This window comes from Aristolochia californica, unplaced genomic scaffold (genome assembly GCF_029961685.1).
Source record: "Aristolochia californica isolate CCGP_79_NKW_82.1479 unplaced genomic scaffold, dmAriCali1.0.hap1 SCAF_3, whole genome shotgun sequence".
In the NCBI taxonomy this organism is placed as follows: domain Eukaryota; kingdom Viridiplantae; phylum Streptophyta; class Magnoliopsida; order Piperales; family Aristolochiaceae; genus Aristolochia; species Aristolochia californica.
The window spans coordinates 3,398,674-3,417,645 of NW_027181992.1; the positions used below are offsets into that span (position 1 = coordinate 3,398,674).

Here is an 18,972-nt window from a genome sequence, read left to right on the forward strand (position 1 = left end):
TTTTCATGTCTGGTCTGGTTCCCTGAGCAACCCAACCTATGGACACCGTTAGAAAGTACGTTGAAAAGCTCTGAGAAAAAGACCTTTCACAGGTCACAGCATCCCACTAAGAGTCGCGTTGAAGACCTCTTTTATTCTGAAAGAAGCAAGACATTGACGTCCATCCAACACTCGATGGGGACCGTTGGATTGGTTACAGCGCCTCTTCACCTAGGCGAGAAGATGAAGAGTAGTAGTTTCAATGCTGGAAGCGTTCACATCTCAGTGTCAGACAGCAACAATTGAAGGCGTTAACGAAAAGGGTTTTCTGTAAAGATACGACTTTCTCAGATCTCTGTGTTTTTGCACCTCTTTGCTCATACTTCAATGAACTCTCACCGTCTACCTCATTTGATGGATTGAATGACATGTCTGTAATCTGTTAACTGTTGCTCCATTGTCAAGAGTTCTCAGCAGAATTAACAGCCCAAGTCAAACACAAATACAAAGGCATCTCTTCTTCTTTCACTATACGAAATACGCTCTATATAGATAGTACAGTGACAAATTTTGCAGGAATTTTAAATTTTTTCACTCCGTTCTTCGTTGACGAGTCGGTCAGAATTTACGGCCATCACAACATTGCAGTCGAAGCCTGGGAAGGGAGGAAACTCTTCTAACTGAGGACCACAATGCTATGCGTGAGATTATCCTCCATCCTTATCCAGGATTTAAGAGAGAAAGGCTGTTCTGTGATATCAATAATTCTAGCACCTCGTGGCCAATTCCCATAGCCTCCATAACCAGTATGACGGGCAAAGCAGAGCCAGAGCATATTGTATGGGCAACACCAGTCCAAGCCATGATTATGTCCAACAAATACAGCCTGAAAGATGCCAAAGGAAAGATACATCAGTAACTCTAACCAGTAACAGGGGTGAGTGAAATTGGAAAATGGGGTCAACAGTTTTTATGACAAATTTTCAATACCGTTGGTCAATGTGCATAATTTGCATTGAGAACTCGGACAGAATATGAGCTTTCGCTCTTTTCTTTTTTTCGTCCACATTTACACCTATACAACTGCATATTCAGGTGCATTACTGCATGTATTTATTTTCCTTGGTTAGGGTGACAGAAGCTTTTTTTTGTTTTTTTCACTCCTGGTGCATTCATGGTTGGATAAGATGTATGCTTCACTTCTTAATCCTCATACCTTAACAGAAGGCCTTTTTCCCAGAATCTTCATGATCCCCCATTCTGCTTCTTGGGATGCAACGCTTTCCTTGTTAATGGAACCTACACAGGGCTTGTGTATTCCAAACTTGGGAGCAGCTTTCCTGAAAGCTTTACTTGGTATATGCCAAAACACAATTTCAGGAACACTGCAAAAGGAATGATGGTTTATATACTTGCTATCCCATTAATGAAAGGGATTAGTGTGAATCAAATTAGAAATCTCAGAGTTGAATTGCCAAAAGGTATAAAAAAGAGAGGACACTAAGTCTTGAATTATGTTTTCTGGAATTCCTTTTAGAAATATAATTTCCAGTCACAGAATCCAAACAAATATGTTCCGGTCATTCGATTCCAATACTTGAATCCTTCAAGAAAGTAAATCCATAGAGAAATTTTGAAAAGAATGCTTTCACAGTTGTCTACCTGGAATCTGGGTTAATCTCTTCTGCCTTCTGCTGGAACCACTCAACTTGAGCATGGGATATGACTTCTGGGTAAGACCCGCCACCCGAGTCTAGGAAGTATAGAAAAGAAACTGCTTGCTTTGGGTCTTTTGATGAGCAAACTTTCAATACATAGTTAGACACAGATGGCCAAAGATCTCTAGGTCCACTGCGAGAGTAGGATAAGATGTCGTTTTTAATCTCTCTTTCCATCAACTCCACACGCCCAATCCCTCTGAAGCTGCAATTTCCATCCCTTCCACCTTAAATGGAAGTCGAAATCATCAGCCAAGAGAAATTAAGGCTACAGCATCAAACTACTGTTCTTATTTTCTGGTAGCATCGTTGGAACGATGTATTTATCCAGTAGACCGAGATACCATAATGCATACCTGAAAATTCAGAATGGGCCGACAAGCACTGAAGTTGGGGAATCCCAGCAGCAGAAAACCATTCAAGTGGCCACTCAAAAGGCGCATCATCATGGTTTCCGAATAGGGTCGCCCAAGGAATCCCTCTTCTCTTCGTTGGCGAGATGGCCTGATCCCAATACATGCTTGCATTTGGAGTAGGCAAATTGTTAGCCGTGATGACATCCCCGAGATAAATTACAAAATCTGCAGCAATCAAACTTATGATCAACAAAAGAACAGAAATCTGAAAGGGGAGAATTGCTATTTCCAATGGATGCCCGTTCACTCATTCCTACATTGGTTTGCATATCACAATTTGTTCTCAAAACATCTTTTAAGTGAAATAGAACGCCGCTGCAAGTGAGAAGCCTGACATGTCTTGTACAAAAAAGCATCGTTCTTTGATCAGGGTACCAAGCTGTTAACTAATTGATTAATTCATCTCTACCCTTGCGAGTATTAGATTGTATATCATAGTGATTAGGGTACAAACCCAGTTGCAAGCAGTCCCAGATAGGTGTTCGCAGAAGGAAGACATCGTAGAAAAAAAATCCAGGAATTAGATGAAGAACAGGAAGAAAGAAGACAATGGTGAGGAGTAAAGGAGATGGTAGTCACCTGGAGTCTCTGCTTCAAGTACAGTTGACATGACTCTATCGGAGTTGAGGTCTTGCCGAGGACCCCAATCCGTCCAGGCATCCTCTCCGTAGTGGAGATCAGCAAACAGAGCAATTTTGAACGACGACGAATCTGGGGAGAATCGCAGTGTTTCTTCCACGGACGTCCGTAGAATAGGCATCGGCCGGCTACTGCTGTTGCCATTGGTCGCGCATACCAAAAGAGAGGTAGACAAAAAGATGGTGGAAAAACATTTCCAGAGAAAGCCAATTCTGCACAGGCCTTCCATCGCCGAAGACCCTTGATGCGAGAGAGGATTTTCCATTTTTCCCATCCGGTGTCGCCAGGCAAGTAACTACAACTCTTACAAACAGCCATAATCCATACAAGAGCAGACAAATGATAAGGTCAGGCGGAGCACGAATATGCTTGGCAGATAAAAGTGATCCAGTCCTTCCAAACGAGAGAGAAAGAATTTAAAATTGATTCAATCAGAGACTGTTCTCTCTATACCTGCATCAAACTACTTGAATTCATATAGTATATAGTCTGGTTTATTAAGGGAAAATGTACCCACCACCGTCTACCTGAGTTGCTCTCTCCCTCATCTCATACACAGAGAGAGCAGGATGTTGGTGGCTTAACAATAATTAAAAAATCAAAAATCAAAATAAAAATCAAAAATCAAAATAAAAATCAAAAGAGTATGTGTGTCAGAAGTGGGATTTGAACCCACGCCCTCTCACGAAGACCAGAACTTGAGTCTGGCGCCTTAGACCACTCGGCCATCCTGACTGCTGTGCTTCATTCGTTATAAAATAATAATCTATTTGTCTATGACAGTAGTGAGTCAACTCTTATCATCACTGGACATTCTATAAACCCATGATGCGTCTCAAAAAATACGTCACCTCTTCCGAAATCTTCTTTGTCTTCTCCTACGCGTGCTTCTCTGGCAAGGCAGCAAATTCCACGTAGACAAAGAAAGAGAAGGGGTACAAGTGTCATTTGCATGTTCTTAGGGAATTGGAGAAGAAAGACATAAAAAAGACAAATCCAGCGTGATTTCTTACGAGTGCAAGTATAAATCCAACAAAGCACATTATTTTGATTTATTCGATATTTCAAGACTAGTCGTGATTATTTAACCCTCTCATGCTTTCCTCGTTTCTCCAAAAATGGTAACTACCTCTGTCCCCACTTTTTGCTAAATTTATATCTTAGTAATTCATGGCACGCCACGTGTAAGTACAGTTCGGTAAAAATGGCTGTTTCGTACGAGAAAAAAAAAATCTACAAATCTACGCTTAGGGTGGTGTCCTTGACTTGCAATCCACGCATAGGGGAATTATTAGCTCGCAGCGTACTCCGTACGTGCCAAATTTTGCAATAATGTTTTAAAAAATAAAAAATTACTATTAAATTCAGTTTTATTATTACTAATATAAATTTTATTTTTTTAAATTGTTTGTATTTCTTCAACGTGTACACCGTACATACTTAGGTTGGGTACGCTTGACTAAAATGTACCCCGTAAATAAGGGTAATTTCGTTATTAGAACGATGAAGTCTTTGCCGACTTGATAAAATCAAGTATCAGGAATCGGCATGGAGTGCCTAACAAGAATAATGGCATTTTTGTAATAATAGTTTATCCGATGGGTGTTTTGTCTTCTCTGGACTAACAAAGAAAAGACAGGTTCTATAGATTGCTCTACACAATCTCGAATCTCGCTAAGAAGCCGAAACGTTGGACCTTGTTATCATTTACCTTCCGTTCAAAAACCGCCATCGCCCTCTGAAAGTTTCATTCCCTGAAATCAATCTCCTCGGATATTCGCGCAAATTTTGAGAACCCAGCTTTTGAAATCGGCTTCTGAGTTTTCCGAAATCAGTTTTCTGTGTCTCTCTCTCTCTCTCTCTCTCTCTCTCTCTAGCTTGAGACACTCGTTTCTGCAGAAACTGCTTTTTTTTTTTTTTTTTTTTTTTTTCTAGAACTCTTTGAAAGGTGGGTTTGAGTTATCGACTTCAAAATGGGTGATTGGAGGGGGCACCACAGGGAAAGTAGTCATCAAGAAGGTCCTAATACACCGTCCAGATCAAAGAACAGGAGGCCTCCCTCTGGCAGAGAAGGTTTGTCCTTATCTTGAACTTCACTTAATAATCTTCTTTACGTTCTGCAGTACCCTTTCCTAGCAATCGTGATAACTCGCTTGTTGTTGAAGGGTTCGTCGTTATTTATTATTGGTTGTATGTTAGTATTTCTTTCTGGGGCATTTCGATGTGGTTGTCCTGTTGTTTCTTTGAATCCCATGATCTCTTAAATGTCCGTGAGGGTTAGATGCTATTTCATGGCAAGTTTTCCGTTTAACGTTCTAGAATTCAGAAAAAAACACACAAAAGTGTCTGAATCCCTGATGCTCTAGTTTGTTGTGTCTCTCTTTGTGCGATTATCTCACATCCTTGCGTAGGATGCACATTTCTTGTATGAATTTTAGGGACTTTTTTCGCTTGTGATTGTTGACATAGAGAAGACTTACTGGATATGTGAAATACATGAGGTTTTTTAAATCTTTATCGAAATCATTTTGAGTCTCTTTTGCCTGATGTTTGTGGTTATCTAACGTTTGTCGTATCTTATGCTGCTTTGCAATCAGGCCGTTGGTCTAAAATCATTTTCTTTACGTTGCTTGCACAAGTGTCTTTTCCTTCAACTACGCAGGAGGTCTTGATTTGAACTGTGCACTTCATGAATGAACAAATCTTTTTTATGATCTCCATGACTTTATGGTTCTCATGATCATCTCAAATGTGGCTTATTTTTATTTATTTTTATTCTTTGAGGCTTTCAGTTAAGGCAAGTCATTTTGTACAATCAAGGATTCACCAGTTTGTTACATTTAGGGCCTTAGGCCATTATATTATTATCGACTTTTAGATGTTTGAACTTTTATTGATATTTGTTTTGCTTGTAGATTTATTTCTGTATTTCGAGCTAACAATTTGACCTCTTCATATTTCTTTTGATTTTTACATTTATGTTATTCAACTTTTTCTGTCTCCTATGTGCAACTCTTTTGACATCTCTGAGTCTATAGCTATCGGGGGAATGACATGGTATCTCTAGTTCATAATGGAGAATCCTGCGCTAGGAGCTCTGTAATCCAACTTTCAATGCTTTCTTGACATCTGAGTCATGTACTACGTGATTTCTCATGTCATGAGATCTAGTCATGCTTTGTACTAATGATAGCGTTCATTAATGCAAGACTTGCCTACTATGTTTCTTGAACTCTGTTATACTACCCTTTGATCCAGTGGTTGTTTGAGGGTGTTCTTTTGTGTCATGTTTGGGTGATATGAATATTCTATCATAGCATTGTTAAATTTGCAGACTTCCCCTTTTTGTGGAGATTAAGTTGGTAATGCTGACAACTCTGTTTCTGTTAACGTTGCACCAACCAGAGTGGTTAAAAATTGATTCATAGTTTAGTACAGTATGATCAGTTACTCGTCTTATGGTGGTGAACTTAATCGGCTACTCAAATGTAACAATTTGAGTTTAAAACAGAAGGATTTGTGGGTTTTTGGAATTTGACATGCTTCCTATATCAGAACTATTTGGGTGAGCTGTTAGATTCTTAGCTTCTTTATCTGTCACTTTGTATCATTTATAGAGGCAATTATAACATTTCAGGATTTTTTTTCCCATGCATCACTTTCATGCTAAGGAAATTCTTTCATATGCTGTTTATATGTTTCTTAGTTTTATTTACCTTTTTGCCTTTTTGGGGTTATTTTTGCCTTTTTTTTCCTTTAAATGCGTTTCTTTTTGCTTGATGTTGCAGGGTCTTGGCAGCCCTCAGTCTCCTCATGGGAGAAGAAATTTTGTTATTCTAATTGTTCAATTTCATGGCGAAAGCTTTTGGAAACAAAGAAACTCATGTGCTTCTACACGAATGTTGTTCAATGGAATGATTCAGCTGGTGAAGAAGCATTTAGAAATGCAAAAGCCAGATTTTGGGCAGAATTGCACGGTGTTCCATGCAATATATCTCTGCCTGATCCTGATATATACATTGATGAAATAGATTGGAATTGCTATATTGATCCTGAACTTTTGAGTGAATTAGATCAACCACCTCCACCTCCTGATGATGAGGAAAGAATGGATGGGAAAGCTCAAACTTTATCCAGTGGCTGGGATTCTTATCTCTTATCAGATAAGCCAATAGTGTGCAGTGGCTGGGGAGATGCTGAGGTGCCAATCAAGGCATCTGGTTGGGGTGGTGCAGAGGAGCCAGTCAAACCATCTGGTTGGGGAGATGCAGAAGAGTTTTTGAAGCCATCAGGTTGGGGAGACACTGACAAGAAAATTAATCCAACTGGCTGGGGAGGTGCTGGAGAGTCAGTTATGTCCTCTGGTTGGGAAGTACAAAAACCAGTAACTTCAAGTGGCTGGGGAGATGTTGAAGACCCTGTTAATCCAGTTAAAGATGTTTTAGCGGATTCTGTTGAAAATTCATGGAAACATGATCAGTGGGAAGGTGATTATGATTATAAGAATAGTAGCAGCCCTGCATGGAAGTGCAATGGATGGGAGAATGGTCCTATGGAGAACACAGTGTGGGATCAAGGTGCACTGAATTTTTGGGGCTGGGGACAGTGTGACGGCAAAGTAAACAAAGAGGATTGTGGTAGAAGGGATGGTGGAATAGTAGGGGGAACTGGGGATTCATACTCGAGGAACAGAGTAAATCGGAATTTCTCCAGGTACAGAACTTGCAGGTATCAGCGTGATGCATATGATTATCAGGCAAATGATAATGGTTGGAAGAACCCCTGCCGAGGGAGGAAGAGGGTGAATTACCTTCACGAGAGACCGGAGATTGAGAAAAGACCTTTATCTTCATTGCAATGGAACTCGGTGCATTCTTGTGTTCCCATGACCCATCATCATCACAGGACTGCTGAAGTGTTCGTAGCGGGTGGGAATGAAAAGCAGGTTTCTTGAGTCATTGTGTGTGTAGTTGACGTTATGTTATCTGGCGTGAGGATTTTATCTAGGCAAAAGGAATTTATGTATGTGAGAAGATTTACCGATGCGTGATGCACTAGTCTATTGCTTAATTCATTTCTTTTTCCCCAAATTTTGTTCTGGCCCTCCACGAGAAGCGATGTAATATGAAACAGCGACAGCTGTTCATTCTGTATTAAGTATTTGTTCCTGGGTTTTTGCTCGTCGTATACGTGAAGTATTAATACCAGACTGATGTCTGAACTGGTTCAGATTCTGAAAATGGTCTTTGCAGTTGTTGAAGGTAAAGAAAGCTTTAGTAGTTGAAACCGTAGAAAGTTTTGTGTAGGCGGAGAAAATGGAGACACGGGAGAGAGGGAGTAGGTTCCGGTATCTCATTCGATGGCGTGAATTTTTGTATCTCTTCCGAGTGTCTGCTGTCAAAAGCTGTCGTCTTGTCTGGTCAGAGATAAGGAGGAAAGCGTTCATGTATAGGAGGGCCCCTCATCAACCCTTTAAGATTGAGAATCCTGGGAGGCAGTCAGCCCTACCCATACACTTGTAGGTGAGCCAGTGACTCTCTCACCTTACCACCTGTCAATATTTTAATGGAGGCTAACTGCAAGTGCAGCTGTACGTACAGACAAAGCAAAGGTGTTAACAAATCACAATTCCTTCAATTGAGATAAAGACCTGTTGGCTATTCAGCGGCATTGGGTATCTCAATGTTAGTTTCTTTTTTCTTTTTCTTTTTTTTTTACTTTTGGAAGATTTTCTGCAACACAACGAAATCAGTGTATGGTCAGAAGAAGTACGTTACGAAAAAACAATATCTTTGGGCGCCATTACTAATGATTCCAACCTTGCTCCACGGTCATGCAAATATTTATTTGTAGAATAGGAGATGGATGCTCTCATAAGCGATTTTTACAGGTAGAATAGCCCCTCTGTTATCATATCACAGGTCTCTCCAGTTTGATTCCTTTTGCCAAGAAGATGAATACAACATAATCTTTCTCCCTATCGATGCTGTTATTGAGCCAAAATGCCTTCCATGGAAAAATCCAAATCCCACATACAAATAAATTCCGAAACATTTTTGAGTCCACCGAAAATTTTCATGTTTTAATTACAAATGATGTAAAACTTTCCGTATTCGTGAATCCCGTGTCTATCAGCGAAAATCGGTCAGATGGTTGATTACTGGTCGATCTTATTTGTACCAACCGGTTAATAGATATCTCAGCAAAAAACACAGGAGGCAAGAGATGGCCTGTTTGAAAGAAAAAGAAGAATAATATCAGCTTATAAAGAATAACAAGAAGAGGCGAAAGCACTGGCCAACAGACAAAAACATTCTCCAGTATAGGGTTTATACCTGGAATATCAAAAGTCTGATGCAAAGAGAATTTTCTGAACACCTGCCAAATAACCTCAAGAAAAGGTTGACAAGAGTCCCATCCTTGGTTCCAGTTAACAACCCAGTTTGTGGATCAAATCTGCATCAAACACAGAATTTCCAAGTAGGCTACAGAATAAAATATATGGAACTTTCTGCAGATTGATTTTCAAAAAAATGCATAAATACAACTTTCTTAACAAGAAAAGAGTACATACATACCTAGGCAGGCGATGCCTAGGACACGGAATGATCTTAAAGAGCTGTCCAATAAACAAATTAAAAAATAAATTATTAATTTCTTAGCAGAACCAAAAACACAACTACTATGTAAAACATCCTAAAAAAAAAAAGAGAAAAGTTTAAATCAAGAATATCATGTAAACCTGTGGGCATGAGTAAAGGAAATTCAGGACTTGTGGCAGGAAGAACAGGAGAAGTGTTTCACTGCAAAAACAAACAAAAATGGTTAGTAAAAAGATAGACCTCGAAAAAATGGTTATTATGAATCTTATCTCAAAAAATTGTTAAAGTTCCTTCATTTATTAATACAGCTTCCTTTGCTTATTGTATGAAAGAAAACAACATATGAACTATTTTTTAAGATTCTATAATTCAGACTTAGTTCCTAACACCCAGATTTGATACTAAACTCCCAGTACTTGAATATAGCAACCATGACATCTCTGTAACTGACTTGAACTAATAAATGAACTGGAAGCCCAAAATTTCAGGCCCAAGTATCCCACATGTTCTGCATGGTACCTCTACATTTGCCTCATTGATAGCTGTCTTTACAGCTCACTTAAGGTGTCTTTTAAACACAAAAAAGCTAAAAATTCTCCCTCCAAATCTCTCATAAATTGTATATTCCCACTAACAAGGTAATGGTAGATAGCATCTCATGTTGCTATTTGAGGAACCTGCACATGTCATTCTTAATAACCACTTCTTATAAGCTTAAGATGAGAGAAAAGAAAATAGACCTGAAATGCCCTAGGATGCCCACTACAGCCAGAGCCATCCCAGCAAAATATGTATATGTATCACCAACAAAAACTGAAGAAGGGTTCCTACATTTTCAAGTAAATGAAGAAAATAAACTTAGAATATCATAGTGATTTTAAAACAAAACTCATTAAGATATAGAATAATTAAGATAAGATGAAGAAAAGGCAGGAGGTTCTTACCAGTTATAAGAAAGCAAAGCCAAAGATGTAGCAAGTAAGGGCTGAACAAGGTAAATGGAAAAGGCGTGAGCCTGGTGATACTCTGGATCAGTGGATGTCCCAATTTGCATTACATTGTGAATCAAAACCTGCAGTAGCAGCTATATATCAAGAACTGGCATACCAGCATCTTTGTTCAACTGTGACAGAATAACACGGACCATTTAGCATTAAATATGAGGCAACTATAAATATAATCTTATTTGATGACACTTGATTTCATCATAGTTGATTTTTATTTTTAAGAGGTGACTCTCCCATTCCTCGACAAAATCTACAGTTCAAAGTGAAACTTTGCATGGAGTGAAGGGCTTATTTGAAGCAAAAGTTTGGGGATTAAAATTCTTTCCTTCCCCCTTCCATTCGTGCGTCTGCTGCTTCCCTTCCTTTCTAGTTGATCCATTCCAGAGCAGTCCTGACTATGATGTAGTTTAGGGAATGATAATAACTGAAAGAAGAGAGTGCAAAAATTGGCCAAAAGTGGCCATTCTCAAATCTCAACAACGAGGGGAGACACATACAAGTTTTTTTATAACTGATTAAGATTCCATTCAACCTAAGAGCACCTCCACCTTTTGGTGTCACATACACACATGGATTGTCAAACTCATAACACATGGTTTTCAAAAAAAGAAAGAAAAAAAAAATCTCATAACACATAGGTGATAGTTCTTACTGCAGATGCAATCACAACTGTTTGCCCAACTTCAAGACCATTTATGCCAGCATGAATATTGATAGAATTTGTACAAAATACTGCCAATAGGCCCATGTAGAGTTTGTATATCCAACCTGCCACAAAAGAAAAAAAAAAGATGGTAACTCTACCATAATCGAAATAGTAACTGTTTTATTTTAAGACATAGTGCTTCCTGTAACTTTTTTATTTTAAGACCGAGCGCTTCCTGTATTATGATAAAATTCTTAAAAAGCTGTATCATCCCTCCAAAGGATGGAACAGGAGAAAAAGAAAAGAATTACCAAGATCCAAGAGATCTACCCCAACATATGGAATGAGAGGTTTTGGAATAATAATAGTTGTATGTCCAGCATATGCCATCAGCAAGGGAAGAGCAGCGAATGAGGGTAACAGTAGTTTTCTGTTCTTCACAAATAAATAAGAGAGCATCAGAATAAATCAAGTAAATCATTGTTTAATAGAGACTTTCCAGCGGAAGTAATTCCTCTAAAAACACAAATATATATAGGAACTCACATTCTCCAGGGAATATCAAGAACATCATCGACAAACCCAAGTAACATCATAAAGCAGACAGATACCAATGCTGCATTGTACTCTACAAGCCACTGATACAAGTAATTGATTAAAATTACATGTATTTAACATGAAATGCAATGAAAATCGTGCTTAATTGAATTACAAAATATTCTAATACATACATTGGAGTCTGCTGTGAAGTTAAAATGTTGAAACAGTATTGCAATGACAAGGAAAACCAATCCAACGACAATACCCAATGACTCAGGCCTGTAAAAGTAGAAAAAAGGTTCAGTATGACCAGAGAAATTCAAGTAAATTGGTAAGATAAAAATGATTTATTCATGATGGCAGTAGTAGTAGAATCTAATATCGAATTCATTTTTCTGATCCACATATTTTTAAATTATAATAAAAGAACACAAAAACTGGGATTGACTTTCTCGATCCTAGACAATATAAGTTGTAGAAGAAGCATTCTAGAATTGATCATATAATAGGAAACACTATCATCGTCCTTTCAGAGACTTGTGTCAAATGTGTCTATCACAAAGTATCACACAATCCAATCTCATAGACTCTGCATGGTTGTTAAGGAGCTTAGTATCTTCGAAGTTGGAACTTATACATCGTGGTTAACTGATAGTGATTCCAGTGTTAGTGCAGGTAAAACATCGGAAGCAATTGAAAGCAACATTTTTGCCTCTTCCTTGAAGTAGTCTATGTCAGTCATGAGACCAAAAACTTCTCTGCTTCCCACTCCATTATCCTCTTCCCAGTCCCTCCGCCTATCTCCTCTCTCTCCTCTTCCTCTTTTATCCCCTCATCCTCTTTCCTTATTTACATGGTGATTCGTGAATGATAATTCAAAAGAGTAAACTGACTCTTAATTTCTTTATTCTGAAAGAACTATGGCATAAATCTAAATCGTAATAGATTTCTCAGAAAAAAAATATTTAAGTTGCAATTCTCTGTCTTTCCTCTCGTTCATTAACAGAATTCTCAACATTAGGATTTTTTTAAACTAAATTGTCAATATTTTAGGAATCGCAAATAATAGATAATTTTTGGAGCTACTTTGTCAGTCTTCTCTCTGGTCACATTTTAGCACTTGAACAAAAGTAACATGCATCACTTTCCAATTCATTACGACAAGAAAACCATACTAGATCAGTATTTATTACTCTCAAAGGTAACAGCTCATTCCTTCAGTCCTAGTCAAACCAACTGGATTATAATCCATCCAAGGCTTCGAAAGCACAGAAATGGAATACAAGTCAAGTGAGTTGTTAAGAGTAAGACAGTCACAGCAACGAAAATTAAATCCCAAAAAAGCCAAGTCAAGTGAAACGAAACAGTAGATTGATCAGGTCGAACTTCAAATTCCAAGAAAGTTCATGTTTTTTTTCCCAGTAAACTTGCACAAAGTTAAACTAAGAAGAAGCGTACACTTTGACGGCTCCTTGAGGCGTCCCCTTCTTGTTAATGTCATAGCCAAACATATTGCGCCTCAGCAGATACCGGGACGCCACGGGAATAATCTTCACGACAGCAACAAACCCACCGAAGCTCATAGCAGTATTGATTAGGATGGATCGACGGAGTTCGGAATCGATCTGGTAGTGGAAGAAGAGAAGGTACGAAACAGGGGTCAACAGAATGGTTGAGACGACAAAAACAAGACCACATTTTGGAGGAGCAAGAGGAGGATCTCCAGCGTATATTTCTGGCTTTTTTACTTCCTCTTTGGTTTGAGAAGGTGTAGACGTCACCGCCCCAGATTTCCGGCGAACCGCCATGGAAGGAGGAAGATGGTCGTCGGGACGCCTATTTGAGGCTTTCGCCTTGCGCTGACAAGTAGGCGTTTCTGAAGCTTATTTTTCCTCCAGTCATTTGGAATCGAAGGGTTAGAAACAATATGATCGCATGGTAGATGGTCTCCACGCGTTCTAGTTAAGATGGGTCCCATTTATCTAGTTGAACGATGTCATCTGCCTGCCACGCTGTCGTGGTTTCTCAGTTGGAAAAGTCATCGGCGGCTATGACGGGAAGATAATATATATTTACATGGGAAGATCCGAAGATATCTTCCCCCGTGTGTAGGGTTCGCTTCGAACCGAGCCGGCTCGCTCGGTTCGATTCGATAGCCCAGCTCGAAATCCGGGATCGGCTTGACTGCTCGTAAGCCGGTTTTTTAACGGAGTGAGTCGGAACCACGAGCGGGACCAAGTGGTATTTTACCCCCTCGTCACCGCCGAGCCCTTTTCATCTGCTGTTGTAGCCATGGCCGCCGTCGACAACTGCTGGCCGGACGACTCTGTACTCGCTTCCTCCCCTCACCTTAGCCTTTGTTTTTATCACCGCCGCTTTCGTCACTGTTGTAGCCGTTATCCCCGACAATAGGTCCTTGCCGATGTCGTAACCCCCTTCCCTCTCCATCGTTTCAACAGCAAACCAGAACCAGGGGAGTCCTCATGGCTCTAAAAAAAATTAAAAATAAATTTTAATAGAAATAAGTTTTTAGGGATTATTAGAGTCTCATGTTTTTTGTAAATATTTTTCTAATTAAAAAATTTTATTAAAAATTTATATAATTTTCTAAGTAAGATTTTCTTGTAAATATGGGCTAAAAAACTGTAAAAAAAAAAATTAATAGGTATTTGACAGTTGATGCTGTAATACTTTTAGCATGAAACAATTTTCATTGTAATTTTGTGTGTTGATATTTTATTTGATTAAAAAATTATCGATAAGTATAGTAATATAATAGATTGACTATTGATTGTTATTTATTTCCCTATAAGAGTCAATAAGAGGTTCATTTAACTTTTATAAGAAAATTTAAAAATATTTTTTGTAATTTTCTAATAAGTCACTAATAGTAATAGGGTTCTATTTAAAGGTTTTTTTTTAAATATGTATCATAGGAAAAATATTTTTATTTTTTCCTATAATATAAATTTTCAAGCAGGGGCACTAGGGAGGTCATAGTAAATTTATGGCCAGATTCAAAAATTACAAAACAAACACGACAACATTTGTAGTAAAAAAAATTAATATTAATGTATTTTAGTTCATTATTAAAATAACTTGCTAGGTAGATTTGTTATTCTACCCACAAAATAAAACAAAGAGTGAGTAAATTATTTTTGAAATCAAAGGGGGGGTTAGAGTCCTTGCCAATTTGTGAGAAGAGTAGTTTTTGCTCTATTGACCGGATTAGAGTAATTAACAAAAAATCATAGGGGGTTAATACATTTTAAAAGTGAATTATTTTTTATGCTAATGTGTGTAGTAAAAAGTATAGTAGAAAGTACATAAGAAAATTATTAATAAAATATTTTAATAAATTTTTAACTACTATAAAATGGTTCTTATTTAACTTTTCTATTAATAAGTTCAGTTAGGTTTTAACTTGTCCAAATTAATAAATAATTAAAGAATTAAAGTAAATTTTATTTTGTAATTAAATAAATATAAATAAAAATACTTAAATATTTTTTATAATATCCAAATGCTTAATCAAATTGTTACTTTTTAATATCTAAATTCTCTCTCTTAAAATATTAATTAAATATAATATTAAATAATAAATTATGTAAATAAAAAAAGAGTATTTCATTATAAAAAAATATTTTTATAGATTTAATTTTATAAGATAGTTTTATTTAACTAAACTAAAATATATTTTAACTTGTTTTAATTTAATAAATAAATAAATATTTATTTAATTAAAATAAATAAATAAAATAATTAAACAAATCCTTACTTTTATAATATCCAAATGTTAATCAATTTGTTACTTTTACAACATCTAAATTCTCACTCTTACAATAGTCATTAAAAAAATATTTAAAATAAGGTATTTATTTTATAAAAAAAGTATTTTATTATATAAAATTACTTTAATAGATTTATATTTTATTTTAGATAGTTTTATTTGGCTAAACTAAAATAAATTTTTACTTTTTTAAAATAATAAATATTTTTTTTTGAATTTGTAATTAATAAATATTTTTAAAATATTGTTATTTATTAATTAAATATATTAAAATAATAATTAAACAAATACTTACTTTTATAAGAGGGTTTATCCAATATAAAAACGATTTTCGTGTGAAAGATGCACAATGGATATCTTAGCTGTTTGATTTTGATCAACGGCGCGAAACGAAACCAGAGCCCAATCGAAGCTCCACTTTCTTTGTTTCTCTTGTCATTTCTTACCAAACCCATCGCGTAGCTAATCAAGATTGGATGGCTGAAATAACTATTTCGCATATTTCACACAAAATCGCGTTTCATATTGGATCAAACCTACTTTTATAATATTTAAATACTTAATAAAATTGTTACTTTTGTAATATTTAAATTTTCACTCTTAAATTATAAATCAAATATAATATTTAAATCATGAGTTTCTATAAGTAAAAATGAGAGTATTTTATTATATAAAATAATAAAATAGATTTTATTTTTTATAAGATAATTTTATTTAACTATTTTGTTACTAAACTAAGATGAATTTTAACTACTTTGAATTAATAAATAATTATAAATAAAATTAAAGTTTTAATTTAATTTGTATATATATAATAAAAAACTTGAACAAATAGTGAGTGAGCCGGTGAAGGTGAATTCACTACTAGCGGATTTCACTACAGTGCACTAACAGGGCTACTGATCCCCGATACTGAAAGGGCTACTTCTTCTCGGCTCCTGTCAGGAATACGAAGCATGAAATCACCACCAAAATGAACAACGACGAGGAAGAAGAAGCATCTGCGTTTCCCCTGCAAAATGCCCCCTCAGCAACCCGCGCTTCCCAAACCTTACTTCTTCTATGGACACCGCCGTCCCTCCCAGAACCGTCCGGTCGTCCGGGGTGGCTTCTTCTCCAATCGTCAGACCCTGAACCCTGACCTCCCCGTTGTCCCTCTTCCGGTTGGTCCCGTTCCCGATCTCCACAAGTGGGACCCCGACTGCCCCTCCCCCCCGGAACCAACCCCCTCCCCCTCCGAGGCCTTCTTCGCGATCGCTCGCCGCCTCTCTCCCGTCGCTCGCTTTATCGTGGATTCTTTCCGAAGAAACCAGAAGTGGGGTCCCCTTCTCATCGCTGACCTCAACAAGCTCCGCCGCGTCACTCCAGCCCTCGTTGCCGAAGTGCTTAAGGTGGAGTCAAACCCCGTCATGGCCTCCAAGTTCTTCCAGTGGGCAGGTAGGCAGAAGGGCTATTCTCATAATTTTGCTACTTACAACGCCTACACTTACTGCTTGAACCGTACCAATCGGTATCGCTCGGCAGATGAGATTGTGGAACTGATGAGATTGCAGGGGAAGCCTCCGAGTGAGAAGCAGTTCGAGATTTTGATCCGGATGCACTCTGATGCCAATCGGGGCCTTAGGGTTTTCTATGTTTACGAGAAAATGAAGAAATTTGGGATAGTTCCGCGCGTTTTTTTGTTCAATAGAATTATGGATGCCCTTATCAAGACTAACCATTTGGACTTAGCTTTATCGGTTTATGATGATTTTAAGAAAAATAGTTTGAGGGAAGAGAGCGTCACATATATGATACTCGTGAAGGGGTTGTGCAAAGCAGGTCGAATTGATGACGTTTTTGAAGTTTTGGAGAAAATGAGAAGCAACTTGTGTAAACCGGATGTATTTGCGTATACTGCAATGATTAGGGTGTTGATTGCAGCGGGTAATTTGGTTGGATGCTTAAGGGTTTGGCGTGAAATGGTTCAGGATGGTGTTAAACCCGATGTTATGGCCTATACTACCTTAGTTACTGCATTGTGTCAAGGAAATGAGGTTGACAACGGTTTCAAGTTTTTCAAGGAGATGAAGGAGAAGGGGTTTTTGATTGATCGTGCAGTTTATGCCTCACTGATTGATAGTCTTGTTGCTAATAAGAGGCTGGGGCAAGCTTGTGATCTTTTGAAAGATATGACAGTGGAGGGATACCGGGCAGATTTATCCATATATAATTCTTTGATGAGAGGCTTGTGCAGCGATAATAAGCTTGAAAAGGCTTACAAACTTTTCAAAATCACAGTTAAAGAGGGACTTGCTCCAGAATTTGAAACAGTGAATCCATTACTGGTTTCTTATGCCGAACATGGAAGAATGAATGATTTTATTGGGTTGCTTGATCAAATGGCAAAACTGGGAAGGAATGTTATGGATGATCTTGCAAAGTTTTTTTATTTCATGGTTGAGAAGCGACAGAGAGAATGGAAGGCTTTGGAGGTTTTCCAGGAGTTGAAAGGAAAAGGATATTATACTGTTTCAATTTATAATGTAGTTATTAGTGGTCTTCATAAAATTGGAGAGGTCACCAAAGCATTGACGCTGTTTGAAGAGTTGAAGGGTTTGGATTTGAAACCTGATTCTTGCACATACAGTAATGTTATTCTTTGTTTAGTGGATAGTGGGGACATTAAGGAGGCATGTTCTTGTTATAATAAGATAAAGGAGATGGCTGGCATCCCCAGCATTCCTGCTTATCGTTCTCTTGTCAGAGGGCTGTGCATGGCTGGAGAGATAAAACCTGCTATTATGCTTGTTCGTGATTGCTTGGGAAATGTAACTATGGGCCCTATCGAATTCAAGTACACACTTACTATTCTTCATTTTTGTAAGGTGGGAGTGGCCGAGAAATTTATTGAAGTTTTGGAAGAGATGGTGGAGCAGGGAATAGAAATAGATGTTACAATATGTTGTTCTATTATCTATGGGTTTTCAAAGTATAGGACTCTAGAGGAAGCTAGGAAGGTCTTTTCACTCATGAAAGAACGAAAGCTTCTTACCGAAGCTAATGCAATTGTGTATGATGATTTACTTGTAGAGCATCTGAAGAAGACTACAGCAGGTTTAGTGCTCTCTGCTTTGAAGTTTCACGGCCTTGAATCCAAGTGGAGGAAATCGATTGGTGATTCAAAAGAACAGTGTGGAAGTGAAAGCTGAGGTGTTTTCCGTTTTCTAATGTGAAATCAATTTGTATCCTGGGAATTGGTGAAAGTGGAGCAGGGGATAGAAATAGATGTTACAAAATGTTGTTCAATTATCTATGGCTTTTCAAAGTATAGGACTCTAGAGGAAGCCAGGAAGGTCTTTTCACTCATGAAAGAACGAAAGCTTCTTACTGAAGCTAATGCAATTGTGTATGATAATTTACTTGTAGAGCATCTGAAGAATACAGCAGGTTTAGTGCTCTCTGCTTTGAAGTTTCATGGCCTTGAATCCAAGTGGAGAAAATCGATTGGGGATTCAAAAGAACAGTGTCGAAGTGAAAGTTGAGGTGTTTTCCGTTTTCTAGTGTGAAATCAATTTGTATCCAAGGAATTGGTGAATGCCAAATTGAATATGCTGTGAAACAGAAATATATTTCCTTATTTATTTGTATATTTT

At 37.6% G+C, this 18,972-nt stretch overlaps 4 protein-coding genes and 1 non-coding gene across 6 annotated transcripts; 2 read left to right on the top strand and 3 right to left on the bottom strand.

The window, feature by feature from the left end:
* Positions 1-471: 471 nt before the first annotated feature.
* Positions 472-3,283, bottom strand: LOC137959890 (probable inactive purple acid phosphatase 16). The gene is made up of 6 exons (XM_068807298.1): positions 3,206-3,283; positions 2,693-3,047; positions 2,054-2,278; positions 1,642-1,924; positions 1,196-1,364; positions 472-865 (listed from the first exon to the last, which is right to left on the bottom strand). Exons 1-6 carry the CDS (start codon positions 3,227-3,229, stop codon positions 656-658), a joined length of 1,266 nt encoding a protein of 421 aa, XP_068663399.1. The 5' UTR covers positions 3,230-3,283; the 3' UTR covers positions 472-655.
* A 120-nt stretch (positions 3,284-3,403) lies between these two features.
* On the bottom strand, positions 3,404-3,487 carry TRNAL-CAA (transfer RNA leucine (anticodon CAA)). The gene has a single exon. It is a non-coding gene; the product is annotated as a tRNA-Leu (tRNA).
* Positions 3,488-4,430: 943 nt separating this feature from the next.
* LOC137958668 (uncharacterized) lies at positions 4,431-7,939 on the top strand. Its single transcript, XM_068805749.1, has 2 exons — positions 4,431-4,825; positions 6,541-7,939. The coding sequence occupies exons 1-2, from the start codon at positions 4,726-4,728 to the stop codon at positions 7,704-7,706; spliced, it is 1,266 nt and encodes a 421-aa protein (XP_068661850.1). The 5' UTR covers positions 4,431-4,725; the 3' UTR covers positions 7,707-7,939.
* Positions 7,940-8,706: 767 nt separating this feature from the next.
* Positions 8,707-13,434, bottom strand: LOC137958669 (uncharacterized). The gene is made up of 11 exons (XM_068805751.1): positions 13,006-13,434; positions 11,739-11,826; positions 11,554-11,645; positions 11,319-11,437; positions 11,014-11,129; positions 10,299-10,426; positions 10,095-10,181; positions 9,495-9,555; positions 9,331-9,371; positions 9,088-9,208; positions 8,707-8,982 (listed from the first exon to the last, which is right to left on the bottom strand). Exons 1-11 carry the CDS (start codon positions 13,353-13,355, stop codon positions 8,923-8,925), a joined length of 1,263 nt encoding a protein of 420 aa, XP_068661852.1. The 5' UTR covers positions 13,356-13,434; the 3' UTR covers positions 8,707-8,922.
* A 2,814-nt stretch (positions 13,435-16,248) lies between these two features.
* Positions 16,249-18,958, top strand: LOC137958667 (pentatricopeptide repeat-containing protein At4g20740). 2 transcript variants are annotated; one of them, XM_068805748.1, is made up of 2 exons: positions 16,249-16,774; positions 16,862-18,958. In XM_068805748.1, the coding sequence occupies exons 1-2, from the start codon at positions 16,357-16,359 to the stop codon at positions 18,526-18,528; spliced, it is 2,085 nt and encodes a 694-aa protein (XP_068661849.1). In that variant the 5' UTR covers positions 16,249-16,356; the 3' UTR covers positions 18,529-18,958. The 2 variants fall into 2 exon arrangements, with proteins under 2 accessions (XP_068661849.1, XP_068661848.1); XM_068805747.1 differs by having other exon boundaries at positions 16,249-18,958.
* Positions 18,959-18,972: the final 14 nt, after the last annotated feature.